Source organism: Callithrix jacchus, chromosome 11 (genome assembly GCF_049354715.1).
Source record: "Callithrix jacchus isolate 240 chromosome 11, calJac240_pri, whole genome shotgun sequence".
Classification (NCBI taxonomy): domain Eukaryota; kingdom Metazoa; phylum Chordata; class Mammalia; order Primates; family Cebidae; genus Callithrix; species Callithrix jacchus.
The window spans coordinates 115,769,152-115,786,649 of NC_133512.1; the positions used below are offsets into that span (position 1 = coordinate 115,769,152).

General features: G+C 34.5%; 1 protein-coding gene across 20 annotated transcripts in view; it reads right to left on the reverse strand.

Moving 5' to 3' along the window:
- MKLN1 (muskelin 1) overlaps positions 1-17,498 on the reverse strand; it is a 414,912-nt gene that overhangs the window by 44,197 nt on the left and 353,217 nt on the right. For all 20 annotated transcript variants that reach the window (XM_009003056.5, XM_078343745.1, XM_078343736.1 and 17 more), the window contains 3 exons: positions 13,217-13,429; positions 7,886-8,107; positions 3,731-3,860 (listed from right to left, as the gene is read on the reverse strand). In XM_009003056.5, the coding sequence (XP_009001304.1) occupies positions 3,731-3,860; positions 7,886-8,107; positions 13,217-13,429 (565 nt within the window). The remainder of the gene's footprint in view (positions 1-3,730; positions 3,861-7,885; positions 8,108-13,216; positions 13,430-17,498) is intronic.

The window sequence follows — 17,498 nt, forward strand, 5'->3', positions numbered from 1 at the left end:
AGCAGAAACTGGACCACTTCTTGACACCTTACACTAAAATTAACTCCAGATGGATTAAAGTCTTAAACATAAGACCTAACACCATAAAAACCCTAGAAGAAAACCTAGGCAAAACCATTGAGGACACAGGCATAGGCAAGGATTTCATGAATCAAACACCAAAAGCAATGGCAACAAAAGCCAAAATAGACAAATGGGACCTAATCAAACTCCACAGCTTCTGCCCAGCAAAAGAAACAATCATCAGAGTGAATCAGCAACGAACAGAATGGGAAAAAATTTTTGCAATCTACCCATCTGACAAAGGACTTATATCCAAAATCTATGAAGAACTAAAATAGATTTACAAGAAAAAAATAAACAAACCCATTCAAAAGTGGGCAAAGGATATAAACAGATGCTTTTCAAAAGAAGACATATGTGAGGCCAACAAACATGAAAAAATGATCATCATCACTCGTCATTAGAGAAATGCAAATCAAAACCACATTGAGATACCATCTCATGCCAGTTAGAATGACGATCATCAAAACATCTGGAGACAACAGATGCTGGAGAGGATGTGGAGATATAGGAACACTTTTACACTGTTAGTGGGAGTGTAAATCAGTTCAACCATGGTAGGAGACAGTGTAGCCATTACTCAAGGACCTAGAAATACAAATTCCATTTGACCCAGCAATCCCATTACTGGGTATATATCCAAAGGATTATAAATCGTTCTACTATAAGGACACATGCACATATATGTTCACTGCAGCACTGTTTACAATAGCAAAGACTTGGAACCAACCCAAATGCCCATCAATGATAGACTGTACAGGGAAGATGTGGCACATATACACCATGGAATACTATGCAGCCATAAAAAACGATGAGTTCATGTCCTTCATAGGGACATGGATGAATCTGGAAACCATCATTCTCAGCGAACAGAAAAGCAAACACCACATATTCTCACTCATAGGTGGGTGTTGAACAATGAGAACACATGGACACAGGGAGGGGAGCCTCAGACACTGAGGTCTGTTGGGGGGGGACTAAGGGAGGAACAGTGAGGGGTACGGCGTTGGGGAAGGATAACATGGGGTGAAATGCCAGATATAGGTGATGGGGATGGAAGCAGCAAACCGCATTGCCATAGATGTACCTATACAACAATACTGCATGTTCTTCACATGTGCCCCAGAACCTAAAATGCAATAAAATATAAACCCTAAAAAAACAACTAAAACTGATTATAGCAGTTACTAGGGAATAAACCCATTTATCTTTCCTATCTCCAGTTTATACTAATAAAACCACAATAATGGAAAAAAAATCACAACTTAATGTAAATTTTAAAATAACAATATAAAATTGTGTCAACTTTTATATAATAAGTTTTAAAAAGACTAGATAGAAATATATCAAAATGTTAACAAATTATCTCTAGTTTGATATATCTTCATTTTTGCAACTTTTTTCAAATCCTCTACAATGAGCATACTTTTATGATCACATTTTATGTGGTTTATGACCACAACAAAATTGAATAAAAAGAATAATTACCACATTTCTCTAAAGCTAGCCATAACCACGAGTGAAGAATTTTAAGTCTATATTGTAAATTATTACATAATTCTAACTTATTTAGAAATCTTTTGAATGATAGACATTAAAGCCTACTGTCATAGTCAATTTTTATCTTCCTAGTTCTCTGTCACTATCACTCTTTGCCATCTTTTTCTTTCGATTTTGGGCAGTAGTTTAGCATGGCAGAAAAAACACCTTCCTTGCACTCAAACTTCTAAATCCCAGCTCTATCATTATCTAGTTGTTTATCTCATCTTGTACATTAGAATAATACCACCAATTAAAGATATTCTGGTATATGGTAGCATCTAAATAAGGAGTAGCAACTATTATCCATCGGAATGTATTACTTACTAGCTAGCTTATAAGCACTTTGAGAGACTATGATTACCTTGTTCCACTATATCAGTAATCTAGCACTCAGTCAGCAAGTCATAATTTTCAACACATTATTTGTCATATCCATTACTAACTTCACTACCTTTTTCAGGGAGAGCCATCTCAGGATTGTAGAAGGAGTATTACCTCTCTCCTCCTATTTGATTTTTATTTATTTTATAGAGATGAGGGCTAACTATGCTGCCCAGGGTAGTCTCGAACTCCTGGACTCAAGCAGTCCTCTCACCTTAGCCTCCCAAAGTGCTGGGATTAAAGGCCTGGCCCTCCTAGTTATTTTAATGGAAAGTCAGAATAACTTAAAAGCAAGAGAAATTCAAAGATTAAATCATATAGCTCTACACTATCCTTGGTAATAGTAAATAAATGAGTAAATAAGACAATTTTAGAGAGGGTAAATAATGTTATTACCTATTTAGGTCCATATTTCTAAATCATACGCTAAGCTGCTATTTTAGATATTATCTACTGACTTCCTGTTGTAGTAGACGAGGATGTTTACTATACTTATACTATCTTCCCACTACATTCATCCTAATTTTTGCTTAAACTAACTATAGTTCTACATTATGATTAGGGAAATACCATTTACTGTAAAGCCAAGTAATTTACTGTGATAATGTCTCCTTTCTTATAAAAAGTTTTGCTTTTCCTGTTGTGTCCCTATCCTTCATTTTTTACATTAGATGCTATTTACTCATCAACAGATTTTTTCTTCCCAATGCTTAAAAGTAGACTCAATAGATATGTTTATCTAGAAACCTCCTTTTTGTAGAGACAGTGTCTTGCTTTGTTGCTCAGGCTGGTCTCAACTTCTGGACTCAAGTAATCCTCCCATGTCACTTTCTGGACGAACTAGAATTACAGGCATACACGACTGTGCCCTGCCTATCTTTCATTTTGTCTGTTTGCTTATAAACAAGTTTTTCTTCTTAAATGTGAACGATTATTTCAATTAAAAAATCTTTTTGTTGTTTTTGTTTTAGAGGAAGCTTATATTAATAAAATATCCAGAAACAATGTCTCTGAAACAGGTGTTTTTATACATATTTTGCAAAAGAGCTAATGATAAAAATACCAATCAGCTAAAAAGAAAAGTAAGCTGATCTAATTTCACACCCTATTGTTCAAATTGGCATTTTAAACTATTGTGTCTTAATCAAAGCCACTCTTTTGTGTACAATAATCACAGGTAGAGCAACTACTATGTAGGGTAACTATAAATGATCAAAATAGGACACTTTTGAAAATGAATGGAGCACTATTAATAATTATGCCAGGACAATATGCATAATCTAAGCAAACCAGCCATTACATTACTAATAACCTCTTAGATGCTGAGCTTTTAAACTAATAAGGTATTACCAATCCCATGAAGTCCCCCTTTCAAACACCACACTACTATGCTAGTGCCCAATATAAAGATCACCACGGTGAAAACAGAAGATGAAAAAAATTAGCAAACATAGAATAAAAAATTTTTAAGATATTGATGTTTGCAACCCACCCTCAACAAGCACAGACACAAACAATTCATTTAGAAATTCACATACTTTCTGCTCAAAGGAAATAGTAATTCACACATTTAAAAATAGATAGAACTGAATACACTGGTAGAGTTTTCTTTCTCTCACTCAGAATTACTCAATTGAAGAAATAAAGAAAGGGTGAAAAATGATTAGAAAGAAAAGAGAATGAACTGTAGTTTTCTACCTGAAGTAGTTAAGACATGAGAGAAGAAATCACTAAATGCCCTTACCCATCCCAGAGTCTTTCTTGGTGCCATCTGATATTATGTCTACATGATCAGAGTCCACATCATAACTAAAGAAATCATTCAAATAGGTCTTTGATCGCTGGCCACCAAATACATATAAGCAACGATTTTTCTGAAAAAGAAGAAAAAAAAGAAGGAGAAAGTTGTCACTTCCATGAAGAACTCGGAATGATCCTTTAAAAACTGAAACCTCTACAAAAGTAATTTTATAACAGATCCCAAAGGAGTACTACACTGGAATATAAGGGAAAGAGGAAGCTCTCTATACATTGCTAAAAGGTCATCTCTAGGACATCCTGTTAAAGAAGAAAAGCAAGGTGCAGAAAGATATGTAGGTTGCTGCTTCCTTTGTGTAGGAATGGAGAAGAAGGAATATCTGTGCATGAGACAAAGAGAGAGGGAAAGCGGGACAGAGAAACAGAAAGAGGCAAAGGCAAGAGAGAGAGCATGCAAGCAAGAGTGAGAAGAGACTGTGTCTTTTTTTCAAAAACGAAGGATAAACCGAAACCTAATAAAAGACAGTTACCTATAGCGGCAGGAACAGAGCAGGAAGACAGGGATAAAAACCTAACTTCTCCAAAAATACCCGACACATGGTTTTGACTTTATAACCATGTATATATTTTTATTTAATTAGAAGACAAAATTAACTCAAAAGAAAAGAGAACCTAAAATCTTAGGGGAAAAAAACAAACAAACCTCTCTGTATATAAAGATATAATCATACAGAGAAGCAGTATTTCTAGAGATTTTAATACATACTTTTTGACTATCTGTCACTAGAAGTCTAAATCCTAAGCAGAAAAATAATCAGAAACCAATGTGAAACAGCACTCAGTGATTCTGTTACTAAATCTTTCTTTTGAGTTTTGTTACTGTGAAAGCTATTATAGACAGACAAAGCAAGTAATGTTATGACATAGGATTTTAACCCTGAAAGACACAAAAATAGGCCCAGCATGGTGGCTCACACCTGTAATCCTAGCATTTATTTGGGCAGGCTAAGGTGGAAGGACTGCTTGAGACCAGCCTGGGCAACACAGCAAGGTCCCATCTCTACTACTACTATTACTGCTTCTGCTGCTGCTGCTGCTACTATTACTACTACTACTAATATAAACCCAGGTGTAGTGGTATACACCTATAGTTCTAACTACTTGGGAGGCTAAGGTGGGAGGATCATTTGAGCCCAGAAATCGAGGCAATAGTAAGCTACGATTTGCACTCCAGATGAGGTGGCAGAGCAAGACCCTGTCTCTAAAAAAAGAAAAAATATAAAATAACAAAATAGAAGACATTAAGATAAAAAATTTTATTTGAATGAGACATATCAGTATGAACATATGATTTAATTTTTCTCTTACGAGAAAAATACATAAGTATCTTTATATCTATCTAGCCAAAAAGAAAAATTTGAGTAAAAATGGCTGGGTGTGGTGGCTCACACCTGTAAAATTCCAACACTTTAGAAGGCCAAGGCAGGCAGATCACCTGAGGTCAGGAGTTCAAGACCAGTCTGACAAACATGGTGAAACCTTCTTTTCTACTAAATACAAAGAATTAGCTGGGCATGGTGGAACATACCTATAATCCCAGCTACTTGGGAAGCTGAGGCAGGAGAACTGCTTGAACCCAGAAGGCAAAGGTTGCAGTGAGCCAAGATTGGGCCATTGCACTCCAGCCTGGGCAACAAGAATGAAACTCTGTCTCAAAATAAAAGAAGAAGATGGTATTGGATAGAAACACATCAAATATGTAAAATTCTTAATAAAATTTTTATACACATATCATGGTTAACTTTGGAGCCTCAAAGTTAACTCATTCATATGAAAATCAATAAAGGAAAAAAATGAGACATTTATACTGCCTATTCAGTATGCTTTACATTTCAGGTTAACCAAAAAGTTAAAGAGAGGAATTTTATTTTTCTTTTGTAATAGGAGAATCACACACTTAACAAATGCAGAGGAAATGACATCATTAGAAAAATCACCATCTTATACATCCTAACAAAATTTAGGCAATGAATGGCTATAAAAACCATTAGGTAAAAGTTTGAAAGAAAACTCTAATTGATCAGTCAGGCTAGTAACACCCAGACCTATTAACATCATCAAAAGTATGACAACCAATCATTAAATGCCTCTTTATATTTTACAATGAGAGTGTCTATGAAGTGTTCTTGCCCATTTCCCCTGCCCCCGCCACCAAAAAAAAAAATAGTGAATCTAAAATCAAGCCTCCAGGTGCAATTACCAGTTTTTAGGAAATATGAAAAAGGAACGCATTAAATGACACTATGAAGAAAAAAATCAAAATCAAAACTGGAAATCTGGGAGATTCTAGAGCACAAATGTCTCGTTTAGTGGGTTGTATATTGTGGGGTAGGGAATAGGAGGAAAGAGTACTATTAAGGATTTTTTTTAAATGTTAAGAGACAACAACCAAATGCAAAATACCTTTTTTGAATCTTGACTTAAACCAACCAACTATGAAAAGATATTTTTCAGTATATGAGAAAAAAATACAGATAGAATATTATATGATATTTAAAAAACTGCCTTTATTTTGGTTGATAATTATATTATAATTATGTTTCCTTTTTCTTTCTTTTTTTCTTAAGAGGCTTGCCATATTGCCCAGGCTGGAGCACAGTGGCTATCACAGCATGATTCCACTATTGATCAGCATGGGAGTTTTGACCTGCTCTGTTTCTGACCTAGCCAGTACACCCCTACTTAAGCGACTTGGTGGTCCCTCGCTTCTGGGAGGTAACCACACCAACGCCAAACTTAGTGTGGACAACTGATCAGCACAGTGCAATGTGGCCCAGAAATGGGCTCCAGCAATCCTCAGACTCTGGGTAACTGGAACTGCAGGTGTGCACCAGCATACCCAACTGCAACTATGTTTTTAAAAAGTCCTTATCTGTTAGACTTACACACTATATAGTCTAACAGTAGTATTTACAAGTATAATGATACAGTATTTGTAATAAATAGTATTTATAAATATAGTAGTATTTACAAGTATAATGATACAGTATTTGGGATATGCTTTAAAACAGCATGTGCTATAACAAGATGTTGTAGAAAAGGATTAAATATTTAAAAAATACTCCAGCACAATAAAATTTAAGAATAAACTTAAAAATCAAAGGATCAAGAAAGTGAATTAGAGTAGCTGTATGAAAAATGAACAGATTACTGATAACTGTTGAAACTAACAAATGAGTACACAAAAAGTATTAATTATATTCTCCTCTACTTTGTAGAGAAAAACATGTTTAAAATACATGTTAAAGAACACGTATAAAATATTCCATATTGTTTTAAAGCTGTGTTCATAGAAAGAAGACCAAGATTTCATCAAAACATTTGAAAAGGTTAAAAAAACTCTGTACGTTGGGTTTTGCTGATTTATTTATTTATTTATTTCTATTATTATTATTATCGAGACAGAATCTCGCTCTGCCACCCAGGCTGGAGTGCAGTGCCATGATCTTGGCTCACTGCCGCCGCCTTTGCCTCCCAGGTCCAAGCGATTCTCCCACCTCAGCCTTCCGAGTAGCTGGAATTACAGGCAGGTCACCACGCCAGGCTAATTTTTTGTATTTTTACTAGAAATGGGGTTTTGACATGTTGGCCAGGCTGGTCTTGAACTTCTGGCCTCAAATGATCCACCGCACCTGACCATTGCTGATACATTTAAATTCTAATGCTATAAAATCAAATCTTAAATTATTTGTTCTTAATGGAGAATAGCAGAAGGGAAAATAAGAGAGAAAAAAATTGTCTAAGAAAGACATAACTGTAAGAGAAGTTAGTAAATGAAAAGGCATAAGAAAGGAACATAGCTAAAAAATCTACATAAGCTGTTAAATTAGCCATAAGATTGCCCAGATTGGTAGTCAGGTAATAACTATTTGGAAATTGCCAGGTTGATGGGAAGAGTCTCATAATTAGCAAACAGTTCACTGTTAGAGAAGTTTGTCTTTCTCTGTCATTGCTACACTAATGATTTATTCCTAAGGAAAAGTTTTTAATCTCTTCCTGAAGAATTAGATTTCACCACTTCTTTTCCTGTCTAGACAGAAACAACAAAATAACATTTATGCAATATACGGAATATTCTTACTGAGTGGAATAGCATGCAGTGTCCTATTCGAGACTGGATGTCCTCAGGCCCAGCATTACAGGAGTCCTCTCGAAGAAGTTTCCAGGTTTGACATTGACAGTTGAAAGCAAATAAGCCACTGAATTGTGGTTCACTGGCTCTGCTGTCATCTACACTGCCATTACAAGTCAAAATTCTACCACCAAAAGTGTAGATCATATGTTTTTCTGAGTCCATACACATCTATCAGAAGAAGGCAAAAGATTGAATAGGTTTAGTTCGTTCCTGTCATATGTGCTAAAACAAAGCCAACACGTGCAGTTTTACATTCTCAAAAAAACCCTGAACTTTGCCCCTAATGACACTAAATACCACCCCTGATTATCATAGGCAAGTTTCTAAATACTTTTTCAAGTTGTCATTTTTCCCAGTGAGAGTAAAAACATGTTGAGATAAAGAGCTTTCTGCTTTCCTGAAATTGCATAATTTTAATCAAAATCAACCAATAATACATGAGGCATTGATTTATATGTAAGAGTGAATACTTATATTCTGGGTGGATAGTGATCATACCCTCCTTATAAAAATTCCCTTCTTTCATTCTAGGCAAGCATCCTATTAATATTGCTACCATTTATTAAGAGATGCAAATATGAGTGATGCAGCTAAATTCACCTCTCTGCATTTATTTTTATAAAACCCTTCAAATTACATTACAAAATAGTAAAACATACAAAAAGACATTTACAACAATCAAGTCTCCAGAATGACTTTTACAGTGTGAAGAACTCTGCCTCCTTTTAACATAGCACTATAAATTTAATTTTCTTTCAATTAAGCTATACACTTCATGTTTAAAAGTTAAGCTTTATTCTTCTATTCTTTTAACTCAAGATCATAGCTTTTCATAAAAATGTATGAGAAAACAGCCATTTGTCACAAGACAATAAGAATCAAATTCTGTTTCAAATAATACATAAATCCAAGTTGGGAATTAGATGTTGAACATAAGTGGCATTTATATTGAAGAATTATGTACATAAAATATCTATGTTTTGCTAAAAAAAAACCAATTAAACATTTTATGTTTAATTCTCCTACAAATTACTTCTGTTTATCAATTTTTGTATTTTTAAATAAAAGGTTATTTTCATAATTTTAAAGGTTTAAAAAATTATTATTAAAAAGAAAAGATTCTAACATCTCCTAATTCTTATCTACCACTAAAAAGATCCATCTCATTAGCCATTTCCCAGGTTTCTCAAAGCCTTCCATAAATTAAGATGAAAATTTATTTCCCAAGGTGAAATCTTGGTAAATATGGTTGAAAAACAAAGATCTCTGGCATACCACAGAAAGTATTCCTATTTTTAAAATGATCATATAGTTAAAATCAGCATGCTGCTGAAGACAACTCAATTTGATTCCATCCAACTACTGCCTCTGTTGATGGCTCCACTGGAGCTAGGTCACATTACCCTTCTGAAGTACTTCAGACTCAACCACTCCAAATATCTGGGAACTATGCTGAAAATCTTGAGGGACTCACATTAAATGAGGCTATTTCCATTTTTTATTAACTCATATGCTAATGGCCAATCTCTGCTACCAACCCCCACCTTTCTACTTCATATGGCTACAAAGAGAGTTTTTTTCTTTTTGAGGATATTCATGTTTAATTTTGATGTGACTTATTCTCATTTGTTTGCAGGGCTGAAGTATAAATATTTTTATCTTGGTATTTCTTCCTAGCACACCAGTCTAAACCAAAAAACCTTTTAATATCCGATTTCCACTCTTTTGATTTATTTTGCCATGTTTAATCTCTGAAAAAAATCTCAAAAGCTAGAAACTTATTAAACTCTGTGTGATAATATGCTTTCTATCAAAGACTCCAAAAAAATCTTTAAAGCCAGAAGTTGAAATACTATTCATTTATTATGCCAGGTTAGATATTTAATTTTTAAAATCAAACAAATAGTGAATAACCACTTATTTTCCTGGGAAAAAATATTTTTTGAACCTGAAAATGACTTTATTTACCCTACCACAGGAATACAAGATTGGTAAGGTTTTGGCTGGGTTCAAAATAATCTCCTCACAAAATATGAAGATACTGCTATAAAGCCTTCTAAGTATCCACTGTTGTCCAACCTACCACCCTCCCTTCTACAAACCTCCAAAAATGCCTCATAACCCAATGAGAATGTCAATGAGCTGAGATCTTCAATTCTTCAACTCAAGTTTTTCCTGATACTTCTTGGCTAGCTCACTTTCCATTTTCTAGTAATTTCCACAAAAAGTGATTGCACTTGAAGAACAGTTTGGCTAGATATAAAATTCTTGGCTCACACTGCCTTTTCTTGAATATCTTCTAGATGTTGCTCTATTATCTCCTGGCACTGAAAGTAGATAGAGAGAAATGTGATACCAGTCACATTTTAGTTCTCTTATAGGTGACTTGATCATTTTGTCTACTTGCTATAAAATGATCTCTTAACTTTTATAGTCAATGTTATTAATATATGTCTTAGAGTTAAGTATTTGGGTCGATTTTTCCTGAATACAATATGCCCATTTGATATGTGAATCTTTCCTCAGAAAAATGTTCTTGAATTCAACTGATAAATATTTGTTTTGTTCCATTGTTTGGTTTTGTTTTAAAGTCTCCAGTTATATATACGTTGGCTCTCCTCTACCTATCTTCCCTGGTTAATCATTTTTACCTCTTTGTTTTCTTTTATCTTACTCCTATGCTATAGGATCATTACCTATTCTTTTCAATGCTCTGTGTAGGTAAGTTTTCATTTCTAAAAGTGGCAATATACTGGGATATAACTTCCATTTACTTTTGTTTAAAGAAAATGCTGTTATTTTTCTTTTTATTGTCTTTCTTTAGAATCTCTCTCTAAGCTTTGTAATTTATTGCTTTTTCGTTTTTCATAGTTCAGTTGAATTTCCCTGGACCACATAACTTTACAGAGAATTTCTTTGGAAGGTGGATGTTCTTGCTCAAGAAATCCTTCCTCTGTTTGAATGGCTCCTTCAAAATACAGCACTTCTGTGAAGCCATACCTTCTCTAATTCTATGAATCTCATCTGGCTTACAGGGTTGTTCTCAAGCTTTGAGCTCCCCCAGTTTTTTACTGGCCATTGCAAAAGGAGCCATCATTCCCACTTGTCACTGTTTCCTTCACTTTTATAAAATAGTGCTTTCTGACATATATCACCTCCGGATCTTTCTGGGTACTTTATATGTGTTAATTATCCGACTCTTCCAGTGGCTGCCCTGGGTAAAATCTGTGGCCTGTCCCTGACACTTCTCACTATGACGTACAACTGCTAGGCTCCCTCTGCATTCCCAGGTCTCCCTATTATACTGCTGTGGGCTTCAACAAAAGTTCTGGGTATTTCCGTTGTTTTTGGCTAAACTTACAAGGCATTGGGAATTGTAGGTTTACTGTGGCTCTTGGTTTTGCTGAGAGAGAGAGAGAGAGAGAGAGAGAGAGAGAGAGAGAGAGAGTGTGTGTGTGTGTGTGTGTGTAAATCTTTTTGTTTGATTATCACTGTTCCTGAAAAGCCACACAAAGCAACATTGTTCTTAATAAAGCCACTATGTTCTTAAATCCAGTCTTTAAATTGTATTTCTTAAATATGTTAAAATTAAAAATGGCAAATAGCTTTTAGGCCTGCCTTTATCTTACAGCTTTCTCATATTTTTATCAAATTTGTACATTATGTGTTAAATCCTAATTGTCATGAACACCACAAGTTATTTTTGGGGTTCTAACTTATAGCTTTATTTGCATGAAATAGAATAGCAAATGTAGGAGTATACAGATTACTTGCTCACTGTTACAGCGCTAGCTGTTGGCTGAATTAGTACTGAAATCCTTGTTTCTTCACCCCCAGTGTTCTGCTGTACCATCTAATCAGTTGAAAACCATGCATTATTTAACAGCACCCAGCTTCCAAGAAACATCCTATTTTATAAAAGTCAAGAGAAACAAAGGCTACATGCAGGAACTCTCTATGTACTACTCCTAAGCTATTCTTTTTTCAACCTGTAAAAAAAAAAAAAAAAAAGACATCAGCATCTTTTGTAAAAGAAATACCTAACCATTTGGGAACAAGAGAATAAACTGTTCCCTAATGATATTATCTGCTGATGTTTTTAAAAGATCAGAACCAGATTAACTTTTCTTGCCATGCTTATTTTGCACAGGAATAACATTGAGACTGTCAGCAAGGATGTGTGTAGCTCTGTAGAGCTCAGTTAATTAGAGCCAACAGAAGTTCCAAATTCAAGCTGGGGAGTATTTTGAAGACTACAGCTTTTGATTTTCTACCTACCACTTAAGTTGATAGGCATAATTCACTCTTCTTCTCCTTACCATTCTCCAATAACAATTACATATTAATGTAAATATGGCAATAGTATAGTTCAAAAGCAAAGAATTAACAAAAATCTATAAAGACACAATAAATAAAGACCCTGGGTTCTAACTCCTAGATAAGATTTTAGGTCTCACCTAGGTTTTGTCATAATTGTAGTAACACCTCCCATTTCCCAAATACTAGATAATTTATGTTCATCAATACAGAGATATAGGTTTTTAAAGTCTTATTCTCTGCAATATACCAAAAAAACTTTGGACATGGGTTGAGCCAGATAAAAACTTGCTTATAGAATTCAAAATGATTACTGTCTTTTTGACCTACATTGAATTTGTATGGATTAAGTATTCAAAGGCAGATAACAATGACAATGATGGGGCTAATGAGAGCTACATACATATTAATATTAAAATGGCTTCCAATTGGCTATGTTCAGTCTTCTAGTCTACAAAATTATTGTACAATTTCTACTGGCGCTGAGTTTAATCTAGTATGTCAAATTCCTCTTCAGGTTTATAAAATTTTGTGATTATAAACAAAACAAAATAAATTTCACTCTAACTGGAAAAAAAGTTCTAGATTTCATCCAGTTCATTATAAAGTGATTTTCAATTTCTTATAGGAATGTAGAAGAAATATAATTAAAAGATTAACTTGTTATGATTTATGCATATTTATTATAAAACTAAATTTGTTTTTCTTAATATTGCTCTACCTATTCTCTAAAGTTTCTAATCAACAATTTACATCCTGAGATCTTCATATTTTACCCTGTAATAAAAAAGAGAAAAAATGTAAAGAATAACTTTACTCAAACAGTAATTACTATCTGTCATAGGTATTTGTCATGGAAAGCACTATTAGACAACTCAGTATAACATCTAACATAAACTCTAATTCCAAGAATCACTAAGCACTGATTAATTCCACCATATATTTAACTGTGCATCAAACCTGATGATCAAACACCAATTTCGGCCCTCCATCAGCAGCAGTATCCTCACTTAGTAACATCCAAGTGTTTGTATCAATGTCATAACGATAGAAATCACTTTTCAGAGATTTGCTGTTCCTCACAGAGGAATCCAAATAACGCCCCAATGTGTAGATTTGCCTCCGTTGAATGTCAATGCACATTTTATGACATGATCTGGCACTAGGACCATTCTGTAGAGAGAGAGAGCTAAATAAATAAAAGCACACACACAAAATTAAAGAGCAAATAGACAATAAAATTAAATGCCCTTTTTTATTACCTTACATTAAAAGGTCTCTCAGAAACTCACATCAAGTCAACTAATGAGTCCAACACTAGGCCTGACTCTCTAAAGGAAAGCAAAAGCAGTAAGCAGCAGGAGACACAAATCTTACCTTAGAAATGCTTAAAATCTGCCAGGAAATATGAGATGAACTATACGGCACCTTATGGCACTCTGTTTATAACATCTATATGGCTTATACCATATACTGCACTGCATTTTAGTCATTTGTGCACAGAGTTCAATTCCCCATTATATGTCAATCTACTTTAAGACATGTTGGGTCTTTAAGTACATTTCTGTATTTCTCATCAGAATTTAGCACAAAAGAGTTACTCCAAGAATATTTAGAATCAGTGAATTTCAAAAGTAGAAGAAACATCAATAAAATCTCTAGTTTAGTTTTCTTCTTTTAATGAGAAGGAAATATAAGACCAGGATGACACCTTTAATAAGCTAGTGACACAAACTAAATAAGAATCCAAGTCTTCGACTTCTTCATCCATTCTTTACATTATAAAATCAATTTTCCTGACTGAATAAATAGCACAGCTACAGTAAATAAATAGGGAATAATATTAAGAACAGCAAATTATCAACAAATTAATTAGTTGATATCACTTGTAACACAGGACCCAAAAAAACATAAAAAGCATTGTAATATAGTCAAAAGAGTTCACAGGGAAAAAAGAACTTCAACTGCACAGGGTTTGATTAGTTGAAAGGTGGAAAGGAAAGGAAACTAATGTTTGTTAAACAACTCCCAAGTTCTGTTTATACTATTATTGTGTTGTATGTGTTTCATCTAATCCTTACAACAACCACATAAGGAAATATTATCACCATTTCACAGAGTCAATCGTCACAAAACTAGGAAGATAGCAAATCTAAGCCTTTGTGTACCAGAGTCAAAAAGTGGGCTCTTTCACAATTTCAGATTATTTTTTTCTAGAAGAGAAACAAAGGCAAAAATATACTTGTTAATACAGTGCATGCAGTTATGACTCAGATGAAGAGTTCCTGCTGCAGATATAACAAAATTGAAGTATAAAGTGATACAGGAAGCCTCTGATGAATGAGCACTGGCAGACTAATTTTTTACAAAGGGAGAGAAAATACAAATTGCCAGTACCAGAAATGAAAGCAAGAAAGCAAGAAACCCATTACAGACTTCCTATAAATAGAGACAGAGAGACACACTGTTCAGTTATCAGTTTTAGATAAATTTTTTCAGAAAATAGAGGGAAAATGAAAAACTCTGTTTATCCACATTCTTTTCCATTCCTAGCTTATTTTATGAGGACAATATAACACTGAAACCACATGACAATACTACAAAGGAGAAGGGGAGGAAGAAGGAAGAAATGGGGAAGAGGCAGAGAAATCATTTACAGGTGGCTAGGACCCCTTATGAACACAGACAAAACCAATCTTTAACAAAATATTAGCAAACAGTAGCAATATATGAAAAGAATATTTTATAATAAAAAGGCATTTATCTCAGGAATGTAAAGTTGATTTTATATCTGAAAATCAATCAGGATAATTTGCTACATTAACTAAATAAAGAAGAAAAAAACACAGTTATATCAATACATATGTAAAAAAGAGCATTTGGTAAAATTCATTATTCATGATAAAAACTCATAGCAAAATAGGAATAGAAAGACTTTCAATCTGATAACAGATGTAAGAAAATGTAAAATTTACTATTTTTTAATGATGACATACTGAACACTCTTCCTCAGATATGAAACAAGACAGGGATGTTTTTTCTCACCACTTATATTTAACACTGCTGTGGAAGTCCATATCAGTGCAATAAGGTAGGCATTAAAAAATAAAATAAAGGCTGTGCCTGGTGGCTCATGTCTATAATCCTAGCACTTTGAGAGGCCAAGACAGGAGGATTCATTGAGTTCAGGAGTTCAAGACCAGCCTGGACAACATACAGAGACCCTATCTCTACACATAATTTAAAAATTAGCTGGGCATGGAGGCACATGCCTGTGGTCCCAGCTACTGGGGAGACTAAGGAGGGAGAATTGCTTAAGCCCAGAAGGTTGAGGTTGCAACAAGCCATGATCACGTCACTGCACGCCAGCATGGGCAACAGAGTGAAACTCTGTCTCAAACAAACAAACAAAAAAATAAATAAAATAAAATTATGACGAAAAAGAGAACAGAAAGGAAGAAGAAAAATGACTGCTTGTTTAAAACACTCTAAGGAATAAAAAAGAAGCTATTAGAAATAAGTACACTTAACAAAGTGGAATGATAGAAAGGCAATATTAACAAATCAATTGTATTTCTCTATATTACCAGCCAACAAATGGAAAATAAAAAATTTTAAATACCATTATAGTAGCACAAAAAGCAAAACACACTGATATCGACTTAACTAAAATATCATAAACCTCTTAAAATGAAAACTCGTAAGAGTGCTGAGAGATAATGAAGATTGAAATAAATGGAGACTAAACCACGTTAATGGATTAGAAAGATCCAATATCCTTAAAACACCAATTTGCGGCCAGGCACAGTGGCTCATGCCTATAATCCCAGCACTTTAGGAGGCTGAGGTGGGTGGATCACCTGAGGTCAGGAGTCCGAGGCCAGCCTGGCCAACATAGTGAAACCCCATCTCTACTAAAAATATAAAAATTAGCTGGGTGTCGTCGTAGGTGCCTGTAATCCCAGCTACCTGGGAGGCTGAGACAGGAGAATCACTTGAACCAGAGAGAAGGAGACTGCAGTGAGCCGAGATTGTGCCACTGCACTCCAGCCTGGGTGACAGAGCCAGACTCCATCTCAAAAAAATAAAACCCACCAATTTGCTCCAAATTAATTTTTAGATTTCTCATATTCCCATCATAATACCAACAGTTTTAGAAGCCGATGATTCTAAAATTTATATAAAAATGCAAAGGACCTAGAAATGCCAAAAGAATTTGAAAAGGAAGAACAAAGAGGTCTTATATTACCTGACTTCATGAATGACTATAAAGCTACAGTAATTGAGGGAGTGTCATATTGGTTAACAAGAGAGCAAAATAGAATGGAACAGAATAGAGTCCAAAAAGAGACACATACTTACATGATCAATTGATTTTTGGCCAAGATGCCAAAGCAAATCAATGGAGTAAGAAGATAGGGAGTAACCAGAAATCTCACACATTGCTGGCCAAGTATAAAATGGTACAACCATTTTGGGAAAAGCTTTAAGTTTTATTAATGGATAATAAAAGGGCGAGAGTTTGACGAGTAATGGCATAATTACTAATTATAAATTAGACAAATCTGGTGGGTATCTCCCTAACCAAGTGATTGAAATTAGTATCAGATAAACTTGATGTAATGTGTCTCCTGATATAATATACTGAGGGGATGCCAATGTGATCTATGGGTTACTCCTGCTAAAAATGTATCATCTAAATCCAACCTTAGGAAAACATAAAAACACAGGTGAGGGATATTCTAAAAAAGAACTGCCCTGCATTCTTAAATAATCAAAGTCAAGAAAGACAAAGAAAGGTTAGGGAACTATTCCAGACTAAAGATGACTACAGATACAAGACACCAAAAAGCAACACATGATCGTGGTCTAAATTCTGGGGTGGGGTTGCAGAGTGACAAGGGATGCCCATAAAGAACATTACTGGGGCATTATTGGGATAATTGTCTATATCTGACTAGGAACCGTGAATTAGATTAAAGCGGCAGTTCTCAGTGTGGTCTGGGTTCTCCAAGGTACTTCAGGGAGTCTACAAGGTCAAAGTTATTTTTACAACAATACTAACAAAAAAATTTGTCTTTTCAATCTTATTCTGAGTGTATGTGAACATTTCCACAGGGTATATGACTTTCTGATATAGCAACTGAATGCAGAAGCATATGAATCTTGATGTTTTTTATTGAGCCAAACATTAAAGAGATTTAGAAAAGTATTTTTAAAAATGCCACTTGACTTAGCATGG